General features: G+C 49.8%; 1 protein-coding gene across 3 annotated transcripts in view; it reads left to right on the top strand.

Annotated features, from left to right (window-relative positions):
* The window catches only part of Ago2 (argonaute RISC catalytic component 2), a 112,477-nt gene that overhangs the window by 74,534 nt on the left and 12,541 nt on the right, over positions 1–25,402 (top strand). For all 3 annotated transcript variants that reach the window (XM_087187159.1, XM_087187164.1, XM_087187170.1), the window contains exons 5-17: positions 278–414; positions 1,327–1,461; positions 1,860–1,947; positions 3,247–3,394; positions 4,522–4,641; positions 4,778–4,900; positions 7,558–7,691; positions 9,619–9,803; positions 11,122–11,281; positions 15,057–15,147; positions 17,484–17,678; positions 19,874–20,008; positions 23,920–24,021. In XM_087187159.1, coding sequence (XP_087043285.1) covers positions 278–414; positions 1,327–1,461; positions 1,860–1,947; positions 3,247–3,394; positions 4,522–4,641; positions 4,778–4,900; positions 7,558–7,691; positions 9,619–9,803; positions 11,122–11,281; positions 15,057–15,147; positions 17,484–17,678; positions 19,874–20,008; positions 23,920–24,021 — 1,753 coding nt within the window. The remainder of the gene's footprint in view (positions 1–277; positions 415–1,326; positions 1,462–1,859; positions 1,948–3,246; positions 3,395–4,521; positions 4,642–4,777; positions 4,901–7,557; positions 7,692–9,618; positions 9,804–11,121; positions 11,282–15,056; positions 15,148–17,483; positions 17,679–19,873; positions 20,009–23,919; positions 24,022–25,402) is intronic.

Consider the following 25,402-nt stretch of genomic DNA (forward strand, 5'->3'; position numbering starts at 1 on the left):
TGTGTACCCTGAGGCTCTGAATGCACTCACAGGATGCTCTCAGAGTATGGGCCACATGTCTGCGCCAGAACTACATCGGGTTCCCAGCCAGCTCGCACTGACACTGAGACTCAGCATCCCTCAAAGGAGCTGTCACATCAAACAGGCTAGAGTGCAGGAAGGAGAGGTAATTTTATAGGGAAGAAATCAGAATGCCACTGTGTGTGTGTAGGACAGAGCAGATGCAGGCCTGGCACTTGCAGCATAGCTGAGCAGGCAGGGCCTCTCTGGGTTGCAGGTACACCCCTGTGGGCCGTTCCTTCTTCACCGCATCCGAGGGCTGCTCCAACCCTCTTGGTGGGGGCCGAGAAGTGTGGTTTGGCTTCCATCAGTCCGTCCGACCTTCTCTTTGGAAAATGATGCTGAATATTGATGGTAAGCAAAGTGGGGCCATTGTTGCAGGGTGGGCTGGGGAACAGGTGGAAAGGAAAAGCCTTTGTGGCCAGTTCCAAATGTGGCTTTTGCCAATGCCTGTGTCACCTTCTCGAGGTCTAAGGGCAAAGAAGTGATTTCTGGGCAGGCATCAGAGCCCCTTGGAGGACCTCACCCCTAGAGATGAGTCAGGGCTGAGGAGCTATTTCTGCCAGGCCCCTGGGCTTTCAACAGGCCACACTCCTGACTTCCCTCCTGGGGTCTCAGGGGTTCACCTGTTGGAGACATCAAGGACGGGGCAGCTGGTTGGGGCCAGCCCAGCGGGTCTCCTCACCAGGCTTGGGCATGGCTGCCTCACCCTCTTGTCAGGAGAACCTGGCTGCCTCTCTGTGGGAGACCTCCACTTCCCTCTGCCTCAGAGATAAGACCAAACGTCAGAAAGAGGAATTCACTCTCCTCATCTGGGAGTTAATTAATATGAGAAGCACTAGAAAAGGCTTGAAAATTACGTCTTACTCAGATACACATTTATGGAAAAAGAAATAAGGAATGGCAAATCTGAAATATCTGTACCAGAACATGGTCAGAAGATCCTACAAAATCTCAGGCTCATGGCTCTCCTGATCTGTTAGAGTAGTTTTCTGCTCAGAGAGTGACTTGGTAGCCCCGACCGGAGAGAGCCTCGCCTCCCTGTGCTCAGCCCTGCACCTCTCGGGCACGGGACCCTGGACGTTTCCTATCTCAGATTCCCGAGCGTGAACCCTGCAGAATGAACACTGAAGCCAGATGGCTTCCTCCCTGGTCCCTGGGTCCCCAGGTGGCTCATCTGTGGAAACCATTCCAGGATTATTGCGTGGTTCCTGGGGTAGGGGCACCGCCAAACTTGTCTTTGTTTCTTTTTTTTGCTGCCTGCAGTGTCAGCAACAGCTTTTTATAAGGCGCAGCCGGTGATCGAGTTTGTTTGTGAAGTTTTGGATTTTAAAAGTATTGAAGAACAACAAAAACCTCTGACAGATTCCCAAAGGGTAAAGTTTACCAAAGAAATTAAAGGTAATGAGCCACCCCAATGCATCAGGTCAAGGGGCAGGGCAGCCCCCCAGGGCCCCTCGTCCATGCACGTGTGAGTTCCTGTTCCCAAACACATAGAGGGAAGTGGAGGAGGTGGCAGATGACAACCATCTGATGAGCTATCAGAGATGTTTGGATCCCACCCCACAGTGGGAATGATAAGGAGATACAGCTGTCCCTGTCTGGCAGGAACAGGTGGGTGGGTCCATAGTATCTGAATCCCAGACCTGAGGCCTGGAATCATCCTCAGGCAGCAGTGTGGTGTTAGTGCCCCTCAGGAGCCCCACAGCAGACACAGAACCACCACAGCTGGGTCTGCAAGCGGAGTTCCTGTTGAAAGCCACAGGCCAGCACGGCCACTGATGCCTGCTGTGTCACAGGTCTAAAGGTGGAGATAACGCACTGTGGGCAGATGAAGAGGAAGTACCGTGTTTGCAATGTGACCCGGCGGCCTGCCAGTCATCAAACGTAAGTAACTGCCTTTTTCACACACTCCTGTAGGTGCAAGTCCTCCCTGCCACTCAGGTTTCCAAACTCTGGCACCTTGATTCTCTTGGAAGGGATCTTATTCTGTTCTGAAATGCCAGTATTCTACCTTATATGGCTCACTAGATCCCAAACTTCACCTATTGAAATAAACTCAAATACAATTTCAAATGACCCTTGTTGGGAAGGGGCAGACTTGTAGGTGAGAAAAGGGTCTCTGCTATGTGGTGTTCAGTGCTAATTCTGGGAAAAGCTAGGTGTCTATGGATACTGTGTGAACCCACAGGAGTAGCTGGGTCTAGACCACCCCTGCCAGCCTGCCTAAGGTGTCCCTCTTCTTCTTTTTTATTTTATTTTTTGGTTCCAGGGATTGAACTCAGGACCTTGCCACTTGCAAGGCAGGCTCGGTGCTGCTGAGCTAAATCCATGGCCCAGGTGTCCCTCTTCTGCTATGTGTCTCATTACTTTGAGAACACAGTTTGCTGTCCAAATCCTTGTTATCTTTTCCCACCTACAGAAATACTGTGTTCGTTTTGAGGAAAGTGATAGGTTTGGACCTCATGCCCCGGCTCATTTGTTTATTTTGTGGCCCTTCCATAGAAAATACCTGTGTTATTGCCAGGCACTGTAGATACCAAAGTCCCTAGGGCCTTGTGGAACAGCCGCAGAGATCAGCTGGATCTGGTCTTGTGACCTCCTCCCACTGGGCAGGTAAGAGATTGCCCAGCAGTGTAGACACAGTGGAGCAGTCACTGCAGGACAAGCTGGGGGCACGAACTCATTTTCTTCTGCTCTTGGGCCTCTCCTCCTGCTTCAGCCCTGCACAAGGCCACAGATGGGTGCGAGAACAACTTGGCTCACTCTTGTCCTCCCCAAGGTCTCACTTCCTCTGGGCACCTGGAGCCCTGGCCATAGGGTGACTCAAGAGGTGCCATAGTCTGGGAGAAGTCCATGGGCCTTTTTTTTTTTTCTTCTTGAATCCTTTGTAGAACTTGTAAGCATGTGGGTAGTTTGTGATTATTGCCCATCTTATGCTTGTAGGCATTTTTTATTTTCTAGTCTGTAGAGACAAAATAAAAACTGGGGGTCTCTGGAATAGTCTAGGTCATCCAGAGGACAGGACTTGGTTCCACTCCTAGGACTTGGCTCTGAGTACTTGCTTCCCACTTGTCACCCCAACAAAGCAAGCTCAGATATGCAGTCCTGGGTGAGGTGTGCACAAGCTCCAGTGACTGCTCTGAGGAGCCCAAGATGTTCTCATCTGAGCTATCTGTTCTCCAGGTTCCCGCTGCAGCAGGAGAGTGGGCAGACAGTGGAGTGCACGGTGGCCCAGTACTTCAAGGACAGGCACAAGCTGGTTCTGCGCTACCCCCACCTCCCATGTTTACAAGTTGGACAGGAGCAGAAACACACCTACCTTCCCTTGGAGGCAAGTGCCTTATGTCCACCACGTGTCTCTGGGGCAGGGAGAAGACACAAATGGGCCAGGTCATGCAACCTCAGGAAACACAGCTGCGTCATCCCTGTTGCTGTAGGACCCTAGGCTAGTTAGGGGATGTTGCTGAGCCTGTTTCCCTGTGAATGGGATTCACAGGAATCCCAGTCCTAGAATGGGATTGGCAGCTCTGGTGGGATAACTGTGAGGACAGAATGAAATCTGGGTAATGTGTCCGGCAGAAAAGTCAGTCTCAGGACCGTGCCGATTCTCCATCTATTTCTTATCTTGCATTAAGGCTATTTGAAAACTCCTGTCCTTGGCAAAAAAAAAAAAAAAATCAAACACCAAAACTAACAAATGCATTTCATCTTCCTTGAGTGTTCCTTTTCTCCCTGCTTGTTTGGAGTGTTGACTTCTGGAGTCCTGGTCCAGCGGTAGACTTCCTTTTTCTGGGGGAGCCAGTTTCGTTTCATTGTGTTTCTCTCTCTCTCCCTCCCTCTCTCCCTCCCTTCCTCTCTCCCTCCCTCCCTCTCCCTCCCTCCCTCTCCCTCCCTCTCTCCCTCTCTCCCTCTCACCTTCCCTCCCTCTCTCCCTCCCTCCTTCCCCCCCTCTCTCCCTCTCTCCCCTTTCTCTCTTTCCTTCCTCTCTTCTCCTCCCCCTCCCTCTTCTTTCTTCTCTGCTGCCTTTCCCTCCTCCTCTTCCTCCTCCCTCTTCCTCTTCCTCCTTATCTTCCTCCTCTTCCTCTCCTTTCCTTCCCTTCCTTCCCCTCCCTTCCCTTCTTCTGTTTTATTTTTTCAGATAGGGTCTCACTGCGTAGTTCAGGGTGGCCTTGAACTCACAATCCTTTTGCCACAGGTGTTGGCCACCATACTCAGCTAAGCAGCCAATTTCATGAAATTTTACACTCCTCTCTGCTGAGGACTGGAAAGAGCCGAGGAGCCTTGGTTTGGACCCAACACCACATACTTGTTTGTGTCCTGCTGGGTTTACTTAGAGGGGATTCTTTTGTGAGCCAGAAGGCTATGGAGCAGCTCCACTATTTGGCAGGGTGCTGGCCCTCACGTGCTCCCCTGTCCACTTTTAGCTCAGGCATTGACCCGTCTTCATCTTCTTCATAGGTCTGTAACATAGTGGCAGGACAGAGATGTATAAAAAAGTTAACAGACAATCAGACCTCAACCATGATCAGAGCAACTGCAAGGTCGGCACCTGATCGGCAGGAAGAGATCAGCAAATTGGTAAGGGCTGTGTCCTTGGGTCAGTCCTGGGATGGAATGCCACAGCAAGGATACCCCCATGCTCTGGACAGACGTGGCTGCTATAGGCTAAAGAGCCCCGCCTGACTCTGGGCTTTCTCTTTTTTCTTTTTTCAAGATGCGAAGTGCAAGTTTCAATACAGACCCATATGTTCGTGAATTTGGAATCATGGTGAAAGACGAGATGACAGACGTGACCGGGCGGGTCCTACAGCCACCCTCCATCCTGTATGGGGGCAGAGTAAGTGCGGAGGGCAGGGAGTAGGGGAAATGAGCCTGCACAGCGCTGATGGAGTCCCAGTTCCTGGCTGCTTGAGTTCTGTGCCCTCACACACAGTGCTGTGCAGACCCTGGGCGAGGTACAGGTTCTCCTTCTCTGGGCTGCCCCTGACAGGGCTGTAGGCTTCATAAAGACATAGCTTTCTTGGTTCTTTAGAAAGATTCTGTTCTTTAACTTTTGCTTTCCAGGATCTTGGTAGCAAGCATCATAGTTAGTATTTTGCCAGTGTAACCTCTTTTTTTTAGTGAGCCAGGGAGTCCTGACCACTAAAGCCTGTGGGGCTCACAAAAAAGGGCTCCTCATTTCCTCCCAGGGGTCCCCGGTGATGGAGCAGGGGCAGTGCCTGGGCTTGTTGGACTGAGCATCAGAGGGACTGACTCCCCCGGCAGTTGAGTGTGAGGGAAAGGTTCTACCAGGCTTAGCTTCCTTTTTCTCTAGTGACTTTTACTCGAGTCTTTGAGATTTATACCCAGGTAGGGTTTTGTTTTAGTTTTGTTCTCATTTTAAAATATAAGTTCTTTTCTTCCGTTTTGTTTTGTTTTGTTTTGTATTGCTGGAGTTCAAACTCAGGGACTCACGTTTCATTTTTAAAATGCTCTACAATTGAAAAGTTTTAAAAGAATTTACCCTAAAAGGCTCTTTTCCCCAGCTCTCAGTTGCCCTCCCAGGAAACAATTGGTGTCATCTCCTTTGTAAAACCACCCATGAATGATTACATATTTCTTTCATGCCTTTGGTACACACTGTGCCTTGTTTTTTTGTCACTGTACTGTTGGTTCCTCAAAAAGTTCACCGGGATCTTGCAGGTCATCTCGTGCTGTGTGTAATGCGAGTTGGCTCTTTGTGGCTGTCACACATTATCTGTGTTGAGTGTGCCTGTGCCTGCCATGGCCTGGTGGCACTCCTCTCCTGAAGGGGACTTCTGAGTGGGGCCTCTGACTGCCCTTGCTGGTTCGTGCACCCTGCATGCCCGGACACTGTAGACACAGTCTCTGTTCACTCTCCCAGGGCTGGGAGGGAGAGTGCTTGGTTCCCTTGCACAAGTGAGAGAAGAGGTCCCACAAAGGTGAGAGACTGGTTCCTGAAGCCCTGGGTGGGAAAATGAAGATTTCGAACCCAGTGGTTTTTCACTGCTCCCTGTTTTCCTCTATTTCATCAGTGTCCTGCCTCTTAATACAAAGGAGCAATTTGGAAAATAGAATCACTCTTGTAATTATCCTTATAACGCTAGAATCATAAGGATTAAAAGAGCTCATAATGTATCTAAATGAGTGCATTTTTCTGGACCTCTGAAACATTTTCCCAGGAGGAAAGACCCTCCATATTTTCTTCATGACCTCCCCTACCTAGTGTCCACTGTTAGCACAAGAAGTGAAGTCCCCCTCTGCAAACAGTGTGTGCAGCAGGAAAGGGCTCTCAGCCAAGGGACATCTTGCGGTGTCTGGAGATACTGTTCTTCATCCCAGCTTGTGTAGGTGGGACTTCTGGCATCTAGTATGCAGACAGTAGCATGCACAGGACACCCCACCATGAAGAGCCACCGGCCCCAAGTCTCAATCTGCTGAGGTCGACACTTAGATAGTAAGAGCCACTGCATATGAAGATCTCGTGTGCAGCGTATGTGTGTGTGTGCATGCCTGTGTGTGCATACTCATTGACGGCTGTCTCATGTAGAAGGAGCTATGGAAGCAGGCAGTAGTGACAGCAACTTGGACACAGATGTTTCTTGTAGTGACACTCAGGCCTAAGGTGGCAGCGCCACTTGTACATGTATCCCTTCTGGGAGAATCACTGGAAGGCATTTCTGAGATTCCTTAGGTAAGGATGTCAGGGACTGGTCCTTCCTAATTGAAAGATGACAAGATTGTGCTTGCTTCAGCAGCACATATACTAAAAGATGACAAGATTGAGCAGATGTGAGGCTTCATATTTCTCTTTCCAAATGAGAGTAGCTTCCATGCCTGACACCACTAATAGCATGGACAGAGGAAAAGAGTCATGGATTCTTGCTGTCCTGTCCACACACTGGATCTGGGGCTGGGGAAGCCTTCCATGGTGGTCTTAGGGATGATATATAGGTAACATAGGGCACAGTACTCTATATAACACAAAAGCTTCCTGTGGCATTGTAGGGTGGTTCCTCTAGGCTATTCATGAGATTGAATGGAGCTCTGGGCCCTCCCTGCTCTCTGGTTTGTTACACACCCGTGTGTCCTCCATCTTCCTGTCTATCCACTCATCAGTCCATCTGTCCAATTTTCTCTTCACCCACCCCCTCATCCGTGCATCTACCTATGCATCCTCTGTCCAACTTTCTACCCAACTAGCCATGTTTTCTTCCCATCATCTATCCACCCATCCGTCCTCTGTCCACCACGTTTCTGTTCCTTCTCCATTTGACTCATACCCAACAACTCTGCCCCCATTATCCAGCCACTCTGGAAATGTGTGCAGGTATCTACAGCGCTAGTTAGGGAAGACATGGACGACACAAAAGTCAAGTTATTGCCCTCAGGAACCACTGTTAGTTGGGGAACCAGCAGTGAGAGTGACGAAGGCCAAGGTCAAAGGATTGTGTTTCCTAAGTTTTCTCACTCTAAACTCCTTATCATTTATAGAACAAAGCAATTGCCACCCCTGTCCAGGGTGTCTGGGACATGAGGAACAAGCAGTTCCACACAGGCATCGAGATCAAGGTGTGGGCCATTGCATGCTTCGCACCGCAGCGCCAGTGCACGGAAGTCCATCTGAAGTAAGCTGCCTGAAAGCATCTGGCCTTGGTTTTGCTGGGCGGGCAGGGAGCAAGTGACTGCTGGGAAGATCTGTCTATCTGTGTGTCGGGGTGTGTGTGCCAGCTGGGGTTCACACAGGGGGGTTGTCAGACTATCCTGATCAAAGAGCAGTTGCCTGGGCAGGCTAGGCCAGGAAGTGCGGCCTTCTCAGTATACTGCTTCCTCCTGGGACTGCTACCAGAGTGAGTGGGGAGACAGCACAGATTTCCTGCAGAAGAAAATACCAGAGTTAAAAGTACAGGCAGGGCTGGCTGTGATGGTGAGCACCTGTGGTCCCAGCTCCTGGGGAGGCTGTGGCCAGAGGATTGCTTGAGCCAGGAGTTTGAGGCCAGCCCGGCCAACCTAGCAGGAGTCTGTCTCTAAATAAATAGGTAGGTGGATAGATAGAGCTGGAACAAAAAAGAGAAAATTGAATTCAATGAACTGAAACTGTGATACTCTTTAGCTTGATATTTCTGTAAATTAAGTGAGAGGGAGAAAGGACAGAATGGATGATTATAGGAAGGTAGTCAGGCTGGGAGTATTTTCTTTGTTTCTGTACAAGGGAAGTGATTAAAATGAAGAGAGAAAACTTTGGTTCACAAAGCCTCCTGCCACTGGGCCAGGAAGGCTGGGCCACAGAAAGGGTGCCTCTTACCCTGGTTTTGTGTGTGTGTCAGCTGGGCAGCAGAGGGGAGCCTTGGACAAGCAGGCCTAACCTGGTGTCTGGAAGCATGTGGTCTGGTGCCTTATGCTTTTCTGCCAGCATTACAAGGGAAAATAAAACTTGCTCCTGTTTCTCTGGGTGAGGTAGCTGGCAACTTGACCATTCCAGCAAGGGGTTTTTCTGCAAAGCCAGGTGCCCAGAGCCATCTTCTGGAGGCAAGGGGGTGCTGTCCACAATTGGGTTCTAGTCCAAGCTTGAAGCAGAAAGAGGGTTGGGAGTCAGGTCCGAGTTCAGACCCCGGGCAGCTCTCCTGCCTGTCTCCCATTCTTGTCCCCTCTTTATACTTTCTCCCAGAGCTGAATGGCACTGAGACAGTTCGTGTGTAGATGAAATGCAGACATGCACACATGCGTTTCTCGTGTGTGGGAAACGGAACGCTGACTGGTGAGGTTGGATTGCAGTGTCTCACCCTGATTGTAGAAGGCCACATATTTTTCTGCTTAGGCCTAACATAGAAGCTGTGGGTCTGTGTCCCCATGGTGGTGGTGGGCTCTGCTGAGGTGCTGCTGTGGCATGTGGGACATTTTGCTTCCTCCTGATTGTGTCATCAAGACCAAGTTGTAACTGCTGAAAGGAGCAGGAGCTAGCGATCCTCTCTCCCTGGCATGGCCTGCCGTTCACCTGGGGAAACCTGTGTCCTCACCTCACTCAGGGTGGTTGTGGCCCCCCAAGTGAGGGGCAGTACCTTGTCACTGCATGGCAAGAGTGTCACAGCAGGAGGCAGTGCGTGTACTATTTGAAGTGTGCTGTTTTATCCTGACTCTGCTGCCACACTGACTTTTCAGTTGCCTCTGGATATTTTGTAACTTAAGCCTTTCCATAGGCTGATATATTTTAGGAGGTACAGTTTGATATATGGTTTTGTCCAGGAATTAAACTTAATTCTGACCTCCAGAACCGATGGCACATATGTTGCAGCAGGCTGTTTGTATCATTGAAAATTCTAAAAGGTTCACCTTCACTGTCCATAAGCAGGCTTTGGGGGTTAGGGGCGTAGTCAGTGGTAGAGATCTTACCTACCAACTATGAGCCCTGCATTTGATCCTCAGCAGCAAAAACGCAAAAACAGAACTCCCATACATTTGGCTTCATTTAGCTTGTGCCCTTTATCTGGGCCTCTGGTTGGTCTGAACTCTTTGCCACTTGCAGTGCAATTTAACAAAATGGACCTTTTCCTCCAGGTCCTTCACGGAGCAGCTCAGGAAGATCTCAAGAGATGCAGGCATGCCGATCCAGGGCCAGCCATGCTTCTGTAAATACGCCCAGGGAGCGGACAGTGTAGAGCCCATGTTCCGACATCTGAAGAACACATATGCTGGCCTCCAGCTGGTGGTGGTCATCCTGCCTGGCAAAACCCCAGTTTATGGTAGGTGCCTGGTTGTCAACTGGCTTTGGGAGCCATAGTGGTCTACGTGGGTGTAGCTGCAGCCACAAAGGAGTGCTTGCTTCAGGCCCATACTGGAGGCTGAGGAAGAAGTGGTTCTGGCCCCTCCCCATCAGTGTCTCATGTGAGTCCACCATCCTGGATAGCTGGCACACTCCGGTGGCAGAGAACTCAGCTCGAGGGTGGGTGTCATGTCCACAATAAGAGTGTTAGGGTGGGGAGGAGCATCTCCTAGCACCTCAGAGTGCTCCTGAGGATGCCAGCAGCAACAACTGCGTCTCTGGGACTCAGTCTAACATTTGTAATCTCTAATTCTTTGGAAGTTCCTTAAAATCCATTATGCCAATGGGGAGTTGCTTGAATGTATGGACTCTCTTTGGTAGTGTCCCAGCCTCTCAGAGAATACAGAGCAAAATCAGACACGGCCCTCCACTCAGGAAGCCCCAGGTAGTAGGGAAAGCCCCATGGACAGGCCATGCAGGTCCAGTTGCAGCGAGGGGAAAGCTTTTTGCAACGTGTTAGGAACCTAGAGGCTCCCTATGGGAGTTTGAGGGGCTGGTATGAGAACCTATGGTGCAGGAGCCCCATGGCAGAAGGAAGCCGCTGGGTTTGTGGATATTGCCAGCAGGATCACAATCCAGCCAGAGACAGGTTACAGACATGTGAAAGCCACACTTCTCCCCTCCCAAGTTCAGCCTCCAAGAAAAGAAGGAAAAAGAAAGCCACTGGTGTTGACATGCTATTAATATTGTCTGGGAGTCACTTTCCATAGAGCTGCCCTGAGGCAATGACCAGCTGCTCTGTGAAAGAATCCAGGGAGAGAGATGGTGTGGGCCTACAGAGCTCTTTGATGTCAGATCTGTATTGGCCAAAGATTTTGAGAATGCCAGTGTTTTTATTTTTAACTACTTGAGCCTGTGCTATAATGTAAGGCATCTTTTCTGCTGAGGAATGCCAAGTCCTCAGTTCTGGCTGGGCTCTGCCTGTCCTGCCCTTGGCCCAGGACAAGTCATTTCAGTAGTCTTTGTTCATAGATTGGAGGAATGAGATGCACCTGCTGGGCTTCCTTTCCTGATAATTGTGGGATGGGCCCTGGTTCATGGCAGTGCTAATGCAGGACCCTGCTCAGAGCTGAGCCCGCTCCATGTGCCAGTGACCCTCCTGTACAGACTGACTGAAGCTGCCCCGGCCCAGGACCCAGTGATCAGGCCTTGTACCAACACAGTTCAAGAAGGGGTCAGGAAGGCAGGGAGACCAGCTCAAGAGGAAGCTGTGATGCATGCGCCTCTGTGTTCCCCAGCTGAGGTCAAGCGTGTGGGAGACACAGTGCTGGGGATGGCCACACAGTGTGTGCAGATGAAGAATGTACAGAGAACCACTCCACAGACTCTGTCCAACCTTTGCTTGAAGATCAATGTCAAACTGGGAGGCGTCAACAACATCCTACTGCCCCAGGGCAGGTAAGGGCCCCCTCCCCGACCCCCCGCGTGTGGAGCAGTTCACTGGCTGGGGTGGTGTTCATTGGCATGGGGCCTGATAGCTAGAGGGGCAGAGTCGCCTACCCTAGCCAAGTGCTGTGTTAGACACAACAGAACAGGGAGGTCAGCATGGATCTTGGCTGCTCGTGATCTCAGGGACAGGGCCAGAGCAGGTATCCCTCCCTGTTCCCCTGTTCCTGGCAACAGTGGCTGCTCAGGAGTGTGTGGGTTCGTGAGGCTGAACAGGGGCACACTTGGAGTGGCAGGAGACACATGTTCCCAGCTCATCTGCTGGACCTGGACCAGTAGCTGCTGTGTAGATCTTATTATTTCCCATGTGAGGCCTGGCCATCATTGCTGCTGAACACTCAGTTGGGGCATGTTGAACTGAAGAGCTCCACATAGGAGCCACTGCTGGTGGGTCCCTGGCCAGGGCTGGCATGTATGGCCAAGTGCCAGCTGCCGGGGCTCCTCAGGACTGTGGCTGGGGTAGCTTCCTCAGACACCTCTAGGCCTGGCAATGCCTGAGTGGTGGAAGGCAAGGCTAAGGTCAATGCTTGCCTCTCCTCAGAGCCTGCCAGTCTCTGATGCAGGCAAAAGGAGCAGTCATCACGATGACAGATGCTGTTGAGGCGATTTTGTCTTTAAAGACCCATAGGAATGACATTCAGTGGTGAAAACAGACTGTTCGATGACTCAAACTGTCTTGAAGTAAAAGAGGTAATTGTGAAGACTGTAGGCAGTCATCACTTAGCTCACTGATTTGGAAAACAGGCAGTGGTGAGTGCCACCTATGTGCAGCCCACAACTGCCCTGCTGGGGGCATCTGTTAGGTGAGCCTAGTATCTCGGTCCCTTTCTCTGTTACAAGGAAATTCCTGACGCTGGTTTATTTTCTTTCTTTCTTTTTTCTTTTCTCTTCCCCCTCTTCCCCTCTCTTTCTCTCTCACTGTCTCCTTTTCTTCTTCCCTCTCCCTTTTTTTTTTGGTACCAGGGATCGAACTTGGATCCTTGTGCTTGCACAGCAGGTGGCGAAACCACTGAGCTAAATCCCTGCCCTTCCCTCTCTCTTTTGAGACAGGGTCTCTATGCAGTCCAGGCTGACCTTGAACTCACTATGTGCCTTGGGCCTTCCACAGTCCTGCCTCAGCCTCCTGAGTGCTGAGAGGATGGGCCTGAGCCACCATGCCGAGCTGAAGCTGGATACTTTAAAAAGAAAAGGGGTGGGGAAGAGGTTTATTTGCTTCACAGTTCTGGAAGTCCAAAGCATGGTGCCAGCCTGGGCCTCTGGAGAGGGCTAATTGTGTATTGGTGTCAGATAGCAGGAGCACATTGGCGGGGCTCACAGGAGAGAGCTCACCATCTAACCACTCTGCCATGGTAACTGCATCACCTTCCACTGGGCCCCACCTTTCACTGCTGTTAGGTGGAAGACCACCCTCCCACACCTGAGCCCTGAGGGACACAGCAGAGCACCCGTGTTCTTAGTACTGACCACATCTGCCCCCACCACCTTGGATTAGGTCCTGGAATTTACCACCCTGAGGACTGCTGAGTTTCCCTGGTGGCTGGGGAAGAGCCCGCTGCATGGGTGAGAGTTGGTGTGGAGGGCCAGTCAGGCTGAACTCAGAAGAGCAGTCATTCCACTCACATAAGTCCTTGAGGACCAATGTGGGCATATGAGGGGCAGAGAACTGAGCACTGTTTCATCAGTCAACAGGTTCTCTCTTTATTGGGTGGCTGCTAAATACAAGGAGTTTGGGCCTTAAGCAGTGAGCATGGAGATCTAAGTCGTAGCCCCTTTGTACAGGGGGCTAGACAAGAGTCCATAAAAACATCACAGCTGAAAGAGTGAGCAGTGTCCATATGCAGAGGGATGAGCTCAGCTCAGGAGGGTGAGCAGCTGGGGCAGGTGAGCAGTTTGCAGGTACAGGGCAATGGATATGGGGGTGGCTGAGGGGCTAGGCCTTGGGTGGCCAAACCCTCCTGACCTATGCTCTGGAAGACCAGCTGCGGCCCCATATGGAGTCGGGTGAGAAGTCGCTCAACCCAAGGAAGGGCTGCTGGCCTAGGCCACACTGGGGTGGGGACAGGGAGGGTGCATCCACACTCCTGGCCCAGGGTTTGTGCACTTGAGTGGAAGGGAAGAGACTAACATGGCTCCTCAGCTATTGGCCTGCACTCCAGAGAGGTTGGACAGCACTGGCGGGTAAGAGGCTTCAGGGCACCCAGGTGAGACAATGAGCCATGAGGATCAGAGCCCAGGGCCTGGCCAAGGCGGAATCAGGGAATCCTCAGCATAAAGGTGGAGAATCTGAGCCTGAACCCTGGGAAAATTCAGGGTTGGGGACCAGTATTGGCAGTGGCAGCAGGAGAAGCCAGGCAGAGGCAGAGGGGCCCTGGACACCCAGGGAAGTGTTCTGTGTTCTGAGGTATTAATGAGCTGTACTGATGATGTCTGAGACTTAGGTGATGTGGTGGCCATTGGAGACTTGCAGAGAGGAGTCCTGTTGCCATGGCAGCATGCAGTCTGAGTGGAAGGAGTCTGGGAGGTTGTGCAGCTTGGTTAATTCAGGGAGCTCCTGTGTAGGGCAGGCAGAGATGGGGAGGGAGTCAGGGCAGGCTGCTTCTGCTTGTTTAAGGTGAGTTGCACCTGTGTGTGAATGAGGGAAGTGCTGGGCATCCTGCATTGTGGCTTCTGACTCTTCCTTCTCTCTGCACGGGGGAGTACACTGGCCACTTCCCCAGGGTGGTTAGTAGGATGGACGTGCCGGGCTGAGGCCCACCCAAAGCCTGCAGCCTGGGGTTTGTGCTCTTTCCCAAGCCTGACCACAGGGCAGGATGCAGTGGAGGGGGAAACACAGAAGAAGTGGGACACAGGTCTCTGTGCTCCTCGACTTCTCCCAGAAAGGACAGTCAGCATGGAAATGGGAATAGTGGAAGGCGACTGTGTGATGGGCTGGTGTGCACAGGCACATCAGGCTGTGGTCCCCTGTGGCCAGGACCCCTTAGTCTACCTGTGTGTTCAGCCTCCCTAGGAAGCGACTCCACCCAGTGCTGCAAGCCCTCTGCTGGAGTATCTGGGCCTGTCCAGAAACAGTTGGATCCTTGGCTTAGGGGTGCAGTGGGCACCTGGTGGATGAAGGCCAAGGCCACTAGCCACCAGCACAGCATTATGAGGAGCAGGGAAGCCCTGGAGTAGCCTTTAGCTGCCAACTGAAGGCTGAGAGACAAGCTATGGGGCTTTTTTTTTTTTTTTCTGCGGTTCTGGGAGGAACCAGGGTCTGTCCATTCTATATATATAAGCTATGCAAGTTCTCTGCTGCCGAGCCACACCCCTGGCCCAAGTCATGGGAATTTTTCTAAATTTTTTTTTTTGGTACCAGGGCGCAGCAGGCAGCAAAACCACTGAGCTGAATCCCCGGCCTGAATTTTTCAAGTGTATATAAAGGTAGAATGTATGAAATGATGAACTCACATATGCCTGACCCCAGCCTCAGCAGCCATCAATCTCCAGCCAGTGCTGTCTGGGATACACCCCACCCCTCTCCTCCCTCCCTGGTTATTCAGAAGCACATCTCAGACCTTGTGTTATCTGTAAGGTTAAAGATATCTGTGTCTTTAAAGATAAATACTGTTCACAAATGTGGCTGCTATATGTATTTTCAACCACCCAGAAGAGGATTGTAGTAACTCATGTCTTCGGAGGTCAGGCTATGTCTCGAGCCATGGCCCCTAACACCTGCTTCCCCCCACAGGCCTCCTGTATTCCAGCAGCCTGTCATCTTTTTGGGAGCGGATGTCACTCACCCACCTGCTGGGGATGGGAAGAAGCCTTCCATTGCCGCAGTGAGTGTCTGCGCGGTCCTCAGGGCACCCTGTTTGGCGTCATGCTGCCTGGCAGGAGCCTCAGCTCCCTGTGCTCCCTTTGCAACAACGTGCCCTGGGTTTCTTCCTGAAGGACCCAGTGCTTTGCTCAGTTGGTGAGGTCTGGGCCATGTGGGATGACATAAAGTAGGCTCTAAGAAGCTCCATGAGTGGAGTGACTTAACACCATCCACAAAGTGGGTGGACCAGCTTCATCCAAGGCTGTGTGTGGTGGTGTCTTAGGAACAACATCCTCAGGTCTCCCAGGGCCCAGGGTGGAGTGCAGTGCTTCTTGCCCAGCCTCTGCCCATTTGGGCCTCTGTTTTGCTGCTCAGCCACACTGGTTGTTTGCAAGAGGGTACAGTGTCACCATTGCAGTGGCCTTTCATCCAAAGGACCAAACCAAACCACACACTACTAACAGTAAAGTTTTTAAACTTTGTAATGCAAAGTGCGAGGGTATCAACCTTGAGTTCCCCCCGCCTCTCCATTGATTGGTTGGTTGGTTGATCTTATTGGAGAATGAACCCAGGGCTGCTTTGCCACTGAGCTACATCCTTGTCTGTCTGTCTGTCTGTTGCCATGGTCTCTCTGAGTTGCCCAGTCTTAGCTCAAACTTGAAATCCTCCATCTCCAGCCTCTCTTAGTGCTAAGATTAAAGATGTATGCCACCATGCATGGCTTCCCAGGTGCCTTTGACTGGAGGCTGGGTGTCTAAACAAATGAAAGAAAGCATGAGGCTTTTTAAAAAAATTCTGATCATTTTTCTGAAACTATCCAGGCCCACCCAATGAATGCCTTCTTGGATGTTCCCTGGCCTCACTGGCAGACGTGCCTCAGAAGTACTGGGCTTCAGGGTAGAAATTGGGACCCAGAGGCTCTGTACATGGGGCCTGCCAGGCTGGCACATAGTAGGTGCTGGGAAAATGCTAGTGTCACTGTATGATCAATCTGGAGGGTTGTCAACATGAGAACCAGATAGGCTGCCCTTGGTGGAAGAAAACCACCATCTGTATTGTGCGCACCTGTGTGCAGTACACACAGATTGAGCTCGGATGTTACCTGGGGCCACATTCCCTTTGTGAAGTCAGCACCAACTAATTAAGACAGTTCCTGCCACTTGGCCCCCTAGTCCCAGTCCCAGCACATCCTGTGTGAACAGCATTTCTCACTTGGCCAAATGTCTCCTCCTTTGATCGGGAAGATCAGCTTGGCAGATCCACCCCATAGCTGCGCTCTGGTCTGTAGAGCAGGAAGCCAGGACTTGGAGAGGAGGCCCTGGCATCTCCAGCCAGGTGGGCGCATAGCCAGCTGGTGGCTCTCTAGCACTGGCGTGTGCTCTTGCCATCCTCCTGCTTCACTGATCCTGTTAGCTTATGTTTTCTTGGACAATGCTGTGTAGTATTGAATCTGCTGTCTGGGTTTTAGAGTCTTAGATTCCAAAGCTTTCCAGGTTTTCAAAAATAGAAAAATCTGTGTGTTTACTTCTACCTCCACAATTCTCAAATCAGTAGGAACAGATTTCTATATGTTAAATTATTTCTGTTTATACTAACTTGAAACACTTGGTTTGGGAGAACTCTCAGAGCCCCAGGCAGGACAGAGGACCAGGAGCCTCAGGAGCTTGTAGCCCCTCCTATAAGGCTTTCCAGCAGTGATGTGGCTGGGCGTGGCCCTCACAGGGCTGAGCATCACTGTGCCTTGTGCCCCTTCCTCTCTTGACCAAGGAACCCAGAGGCCTCTTAAGCTCCCTCTTTTTTTTTGTACTGGGGATCGAACTTGGGTCCTTGTGCTTATGAGGCAGGCGGCAGAACCACTGTGCTAAATCCCCGGCCCCGGGCTCCCTCTTTGCACCACTCACTTTCCTCTCTGCACTCTCTCTGATTAGCCCTTCAGACCACAGCTCACAGGGCCAGCTTGCTTTCAGGACACCCTGCCCTCCTAAGGACCAAAATGGGGTGAGGGCTGCTATGTTTGATGTGCAGATGGCTCTTTGGAAAAGCAGTTGCCTTGAAAAAACCAGGGACACTCACAGGTTTTCTTTGGACAGATCAACCGATTTTGGTCACAAGCAGAATAGAATTCTCTGAATAATCACCTAATTTTACTGTGTACCTTAAGGCAAGCTTTTGCTCTGTAGAATGTATAAGCAAGCTTCCTTGCCAAGCATTCAGGGAAAGCAAAGAAACCAGCTATTCTAAATCTGCCACCACAAGACCAGTGGAGACATCTCCCCATCCACAGGCTACTCTCTAGCCTGTGTTCAGAACAGGGGGGCCCCGGGTACCCTTGCAGGTACTCATTGTGTGTTTCTGCAGGTCGTGGGCAGCATGGATGCACACCCCAATCGCTACTGTGCCACTGTACGTGTGCAGCAACACCGGCAGGAGATCATCCAGGACCTGGCTGCCATGGTGCGCGAGCTCCTCATCCAGTTCTACAAGTCTACGCGCTTCAAGCCCACCCGCATCATCTTCTACCGTGACGGCGTCTCCGAAGGCCAGTTCCAGCAGGTTGGCTCCCCTTTTCCTGAGCATGCTTTTCTGTCTTCACATGCCTGTGATTTACCTGTTTGTGTGGCCACATCATTTCCCCCACTCAGTACTGCAAGTATACATACAGTTTGCTTGCTGCTAAGGCTGACCTGGTCATGGCGAAGAGGGAGGGTCTGCATGGAGGCTGTGGAACTTGGGATTTTCCAGGCCATGATGCAGAGACAGGACAGAGGGAGAGGAGAGGACCTGGGTATGGGATTGGGCACTGGGGCCATGAGAGTGAGGATCCAGCCGGGCCAGTTGCCAGTTCAACAGCATAGTATGCTGTCCAGTGCTCCGAGGAGTCCATTACCTCAGGCTCTGGAGAGCTTTCAGGACAAGATCTTTGTGGGATAGAGACCTTGTTTCTGGAACTTTTCTGTCTGTAGGGGGTGAGGGGGTGGCATAGAGGCCAGAAGAACTGTGCGTGGGCTGGAGAAGGCTGGGGCCTCTTCAAAGGCAGCAGCCACAGGCCCAGCATGATGTGTCCAGAAGGTAGGAGAGTTGCTGCAGGTAGGAGCAAGTGAGGAGAAAGAGGAGCTCCTTGTTCTTTGCAGCAGACCCTATCCAAGGTACCCTGGGGTAGTAAGAAGTCCACCCTGTTCTGGAGCTCTCCTCTTCCTAGTGGCTTGGGACCACTCTTCCCTGCCTCTCCCCATTCCCTGTAGAAGCTTCCTGGGGAAGTGGAAGCAGTAAGGGCAGCTGTAAGACTTAGTAGCCACACCCGGTGCTGGAGGGGACACCCCTAGGGCAGCATCCTTACTAGCTGCCTGGGTTGTTGCAGAGACCCCAGGTGCTCAAGAATCCACCTGTCTTGATCCAGGCTGATGGGCTGTGACCAGCCATCCTACCAGGTTTGCCTTCCTGGCTCAGGGTGGGAGCAGTGGTATCATTGTGAGGTCACATCCTCTGGGAGAGGAACAAAATCTGCTCCTTGACCACCAGGCCTGAGCTTCTGGTGCTGAGCTTCGGTGGGAGCCTGGGCTGGTGTCTCCTGTGCTGTGTGCCCATGGCCCGTAGTCCCACTTTGCCGCCAGCACCAGCTGTCTCTCAGTAAAACTTTCTGGGCTCCCTAGCTTGAGGGTTCTCCACTCTGGGCTCCCAGCCCTTTCATCCTGCACCATGGCCCTCTTCTCTGCTACAGAGGAGCCGTCTGCCTTTCCGAGTTCTGAGTTCTTCCCACCCTTAGCACTCTCCGTGCCTTACAAAGTCCCCACAGCTATTTTCTGCACAGATCTCAAGACTTTTTCCTTTTTTTTTGTACTGAGGATTAAATCCAGGGCCTTTGCACTGAGCTACATCCCCAGCCCCTTTTTATTTTGAGACAGGACCTCACTACATCACTAAATGGTCAAGGCTGGGGTTGAACTTGCAATTCTTCTGCCTCAGCCTCCCAAAGGGCTGGGATTACAGCTACTGTCACACAATAATTGATTGGGACTGTTACTAAACATCTAAAGTGCAGCTGGGCACAAGCCTATAAGTCCCAGCACTGGGGACACTGAGGCAGGCAGATCGATTGAGCGTGGGAGTGAGAGGCCATCCTGGGCAACACAGTGAGATTCTGTCTTAAAACAACAACAGAACTCTTAAAGTTCCTGATAGTTATGTACAAAATACCTCATGCATCACTGTTAATCTTCTCGCCAATCCTTTGAGGTATAACATTCACCTTTTTTTTTTTTTTTAACATTCACCTTTTATGTGTAGAAAGACGAGATCAGAGTGTGTAGTTTCCCAAGGGCATGTGGCTTTATGGTGCAGAGCTGCGATTTGAGCTCAGGTCTAACCCTAATTCAGTGTCTTCCCCAGTAGATCTCTCTCCTCTCTGTAAAGAACAAAAAAACAAAACCAAGCTTAATGAGCAGTCAAATGGATTAATTTCTATGAGTCTCCCACAGTGTCTTATCCCTCCAGGGATGCCATTTACTGAGAATATTCTGGGTGCTCTGGCCAAGCAAATATAAACCATTCAACCATGAAATGTGGGTGTTGTTCACTCTATATCGAAAGCAGAACATAAGCTCAGAAGGGTAAAGTCATATGCATCCACAGTGCTAGAGCCACAGGGTCTGTGAGATGGTGTGTACTGTTAGGTGTTTGTTTCCAGGTGGAAGAGGGCTTGGAAGCACATAGCCCTGACACCTGTCCTTTCTCCCACCTCCTGCCTGCAGGTCCTGCACCATGAACTGCTGGCCATACGTGAGGCTTGCATTAAGCTGGAGAAGGACTACCAGCCAGGGATCACATTCATCGTGGTGCAGAAGAGGCACCACACACGGCTCTTCTGCACCGACAAGAATGAGCGGGTGAGCTCCCAGTGCTTGGGCCATGCTGCACATGACAGACTCGCAAGGCTGCTGTCCCACATCCTGGGGAGACGTGACCTCCCAGGGGCTTCATGAGGACACCACTTCGGGTGTCTAGGAAGGGTCTCTGTGTCTGGTGAGAAGTCATTTATCCAGTAAATTACCACAACAGGTGGCTCTGTGAAGGAGCCAGTTGGAGACCTCGGCAGTGGACTGTACCACCGCACTGTCAAAGAGAATGTGGTAGGGTGGGGTCAGTCTGGGCCCCTGCGTGGAGGCTGTCTGCAAGCACTGGAAAGCTGTTCAGCAGTCTGTAGTCACTGAGAGTTCTCCATAGTTGAAGAAAAATAGGGGTCCTTGGGCCGGAAGTGTTTTCCACACTCCTGACAGAATGCCTTGTCCCTAGCTGCACAGCCAAGCTGCTGTTGAAGAGGGTGATGATATATGGAAGAGCGAGGCCTTTGACACCAGAGACTTTGAGACAGGCACAGTGGGCTGAGATCTACTCTGTGCTGCTCCCTGCTGTGCCCCTCCCCCAACACTCATACTTTTTTTTTTTTTGAGCGAGGATTTTGCTATGTAGTCCAGGCTGGCCTTGAACTTGTGGCAATCCTTCTGCCTCAGCTCCTGAGTGCTAGGATTATAGGTGTGCACCACCATGCCCAGCTAATGCACACATACTTTTGCATAAATGGAAGATAAATTAGAAGTGTTATGGTAAGAAAAGGGGATGCTTTGTCACAGTAAGAAGAATGATTCCACAAGAAGATCCAGCAACTGTGATCTTGAATGTACCCAGCACCGTGACCTAATGAGAAGAAATAAAAAAACAGAGAAAAACTGACAGAATTTCAAAGAGAAACTGGCAAACGTACCATCAAAGAGGGATATGTTAACACAGCTCAATGAGAAACTGACACTGGTAAAAATGAGTGAAAACTAAAAATTGAAGGCTGAACGCAGCAAGCCAGATGTAGTAGACTCCTGCCTGTCAACAGCTGAGATCACATGGAAGGGTTATTAAAGCCAGCCTTCTACCAGGACAGAGGAAATCTCAGGATACTTCCAGATCTCAGTCTTACATAAACCATACATTTTGATCATTATACAATTAAATTTTAAATCAACAGTAGAAATAAAGTTTAAGAACGCTTGAAACTTTTAATTCACTTCTAAGTAGCTCAAGCATTAAATATAATGAGAATAGAAATTGCAATACTCAGAACCAAACAAAACCTAGAGAACTCTGTATGGAACCATATGCAAACAACTCAAGTGGCACTGTGCGGAGAGTTAGATGCATCTCTTGTAAAACAAGAACAAGAACATCGCTGAGCCTACCGGCAGAAGGGTGGAAAGAAGAGCCTGAGTCCCTAGGAGGGCAGGGGATGCCTGCAGCGCCTGGGCTTGGGCCCTGCCCTCTCTTCAGCCCCCAGGTCTCTGCTGCCAGCAGCAAGAGGGCTCCCAAGGCCACTCCTCCTGGTCACACCCACACCCACCTTCCCCTTCTCAGAATGGACAATAATGAAGTCGAAAATGAAGAAGCAAGAAAGGAAATTAAAGTTGAAACCTACTTCCCAGAAAATAGGTTGAACAGGGCTCTGCAGGAACAAAAGAGGACACTCAAAACCAGTATAAAGAGCCAAGGGCCAGGGATTTATCTCAGGGACACCTTGTCTGCCTCGCAAGCACAAGGTCCTGAGTTCAATCCCCGTTACCCCCCCCCCCCCAAAAGCCACACAGAGGCCATTGCTGCCAAAAGGATGGTGTTATTTACATCATATGGAATATTGTTAGCAACTTAGTGCAGATAAATTGGGAAACTTGTGTGAAACAGGTTCATACAAATGGATGTTGTGGAATTACATAAATTTTCAAAATCAGCTTAAGAGGATAATCCAGTAATCAGAGTCTCCCACTCCCAAAGGTATTGGGCCCTTGAAGTTTTATAGGCTTGTTTCTCCAAATCTTCATCAGTAGATGATTTCACAGTGTGTCGGGGAATAGAAAGAGGGAAGCTACTTAGCTTATTTTGTGAGTTTAGTCTGGAGATTTTTATAGGCAGGTCTCACCAGACCTTCAAGGAATCATCTTATAAAGAGTTTCAGAGAATGGGAAAGAGGGAGGAATTGTTAACACACATTATGAGCATAACCTGTTAGTACCAAGTGTGCAAGGATGTCCACACTTTGCTGGGATTAAGGGTACAGGTCTGGAGCCAAGTGGCCTGGGCTCAAACCTAACCTCTGCACATACTGGCTGCTTGACCATAAACTCACTGAGTCTCCCCCTGCCTCCCTGTCCCACCACCCACTCACTAGGACAAGGGTCTTGAGAAGCCTGAGTTAACACATGCAAGCTCTTAACCCAGTTCCTGGCACAGAGTAAGTATATTATCATGAAGGGAGCTCTCACACACATTTGATAGGAGCACAGACTGTTAAACAACATGCAGCACAGTTTGGCAATTCTAAGTATCTATCCTGGAGAAACTCACATGACTGAGTATGAGGAGGTATGTATGTAAGCATAGCTAGGCACAGTGGCATGCACCTGTAGTTCAAGCTTTTTTTTTTTTTGCATACCAGGGATCAAACTCAGGACCTTGTGCTTTCCAGGCAGGTGGCAGAACCACTGAGCTAAATCCCCAGCCCCTCCAGCTTCTTAATGAGGCTGAAGCAGGAGGATCACTTGAGCCCAGAAGCTCAAGACCTCATCTCAAGAAGAATTATTATTACTTAAGGCAATATTGTTGTAATAGTGAACAAAGTAAAAATTATCTGTCAACAGAAAAAAATTTGCTATATTCATATATTAGCATTCATTTCGGCAAAGGAAATTAGTCAGTTACATCAAGTAGATATGACTCAAAATTATAAAACAGAAAAGAAAGCAAGCAGGAGAATATGTATTTGTGATGCAAGTATTCAGTTTTCTAATCTGGAAAACATTAAAAACAATGCTGTGCCGGGGATTTAGCTCAGTGCCACTGTCTGCCTTGCAAGTACAAGGTCCCAAGTTTGATCCCCAGTACCATTAAAAAAAAATGCTAGTGGATTCTTGACTGTATATTTAAAATATAAAAGTTCAGGTTGGCTATCCCTTATCTGAAGTGTTACAGAGTTTTGATTTTTTAAATATTTGTATATACATTATGATATATCTTGGGATTGGGAGCCAAGTCTAAACATCCATTAATGTTTCATATACTCCTCAGACAGATAACCTGAAAGTAATTTTACAGTGTTCCTAGCGTGCCTGTGATTTGACTTTGGCTTGTCTGTCACATGAGGTCAGGTATGGAATTATCCACTTGTGGCATCGTATTGGTGCTCAAAAAGTTTCACATCTTTGGATTTCCATATTAGGGCCATTCAACTCAACATGTCTGTGTAGGAAGAATAAAGTCTGTACCTGAAATTGTACCAGGGGAGGCCAAGGGGAGATGGGATCTAGGAAAGATATGAGGATAGTGACTTCCAAATGTTTTATTTCCTTAAAATATCTGAAGGTTAGCTGGGTGTGGTGGCACACACCTGTAAGCCTGGCAGTCTAGGAGGCTGAGGCAGGAGGATCTCAAGTTCAAGCCTAGCCTGCTAATAATAATAACTCCAGCCCTGCTAGGATTTCAGTTGTTTATACTTGGTAGATTTTAGCACTTTTGGGCTGGGGGTTTAGCTTTAGATTTTAGCTTTAGTTTCGCCGCGTGCTGTGTAAGCGCAAGGACCCGAGTTCGATCTCCGGTACCAAAAAAAAAAAAAGAAGAGATTTTAGCACTTTCCCACTGAGCCAATGTAAAAGCTTCCTTGGCAGCCTGGCCCAGAAGGTGATGTGGCACTGGCTCACTTTCCTGCCTACTGGGCTCTGCCGACCCGACCCCTGTGACTAATGAGGTTCCTGTGTTGCTGCAGGTTGGGAAGAGTGGCAACATTCCAGCAGGCACAACAGTGGACACGAAAATCACCCACCCGACAGAGTTTGACTTCTACCTGTGTAGTCACGCCGGCATCCAGGTAGGGATGGCAGTCCACATGGACAGTTCAGGTGTCCACAGTGTCATGCTTTTTGGCCAGAGCCACACCCAGCCTTCAGCTGTTTGGGTACCCTGAGGTTGAGGGTGGAGGTATATAAACCTTCATTCTAGGGAGCAAGGAGGTTTTCATACCATTTCCTGGTGCAGATCACCTGTGCTAGTGCTCTCCCAGGCTGCAGTACGTCAGGCCTTTGTCCCTGCATGCCACCTCCCCTTGCTGGCTTCCCTCTTGATGAGGGGACCCTCACCCTCTAGGACCTCTCTGGCTTGTTTTCTGCCTGGGCACTTTCTAACGTGCAAACTTCTCTGTGGTGGAGGCCAGTGCTGCCAGACCTTGGGCAGACTCACGTGGCAGCCACCAGCCAAATGGCAGGATGTATGCAGTGGTTCATCAGGGCAAGAGTATTCTACCACCTGCCCGATGCCCAGGCTCTAAACCGAAGGCCCTGGTGGGTCATGCTGTAGCTGAGAGAACAGCTGCCTATGTGTGGCCTTAACTGCTGGGCTCCCCTGGGTGGGGTAATCAACTCCCCTTTGTGTTTCAAAAGACTTGAGGCCACAAAACATATGGAAAGTGATATTCATTATCAAACTCTCGTTTTAAAATGTTATTTTCAAGGGCCGTGCCTGGCTCTCAAGCGCAAGGTCCTGAGTCTGATCTCTGGTACCGCAAAACAAAAGATAAAAAAATGTTATTTTCAGGTCAGGGATTTAGCTCAGTGGCACCGCGCCTGTCTCTCAAGTGCAAGGTCCTCAGTTTGAATCCCGGTACCATACATGCACAAAAAAGTTATTTTCAATATATATCTTTTATTGGTGGGTTTTTTTTTTGCTATCATAAATAAAACATTATAGAGTACTTAATCCATCCAGAAGACACTGTCCTCAATAGTCACTTTTTTAAAATACCCTTTCACTGGGTGCGGTGGCATGTGCCTATAATCCCAGCACTCAGGAGGCTGAGGCAGGATTGCCAAGATTTTGAGATCAGCTTGGGCTACATTAGTAAGTTCCAGGTCAGCCTGAACTACATAGCCAGACCCTGTCTCAAACAATAAATAAATAAACGAACGAACCTTTTCATCTTTAATTGATGCATAAGGTACATATTTATGGGTTAAGGGTATGTGGTATGAATTTTTTTTTACACTCATTTTGTAGATATTTATCATATATATATGTAATGTATATATCTCAGTCTTTGTTTTAAAAAGCAAAAAGGAACAAGAAACTAAGGTAGTTACCATACAGAGTGAGAGGAACAGGGCAGAGGGAAAAGACCTCTCTGGGCGGACCTGCCTACAGTTTTCTCTATATGTTGGAAAAGTAAAAGATAAAAATGCTCTCATTTCCCCAACGTG

The sequence above is a fragment of the Heterocephalus glaber genome, unplaced genomic scaffold, assembly GCF_053883595.1.
Source record: "Heterocephalus glaber isolate CG9 unplaced genomic scaffold, H.glaber_assembly_v1.0 deba00000281, whole genome shotgun sequence".
NCBI lineage: Eukaryota > Metazoa > Chordata > Mammalia > Rodentia > Bathyergidae > Heterocephalus > Heterocephalus glaber.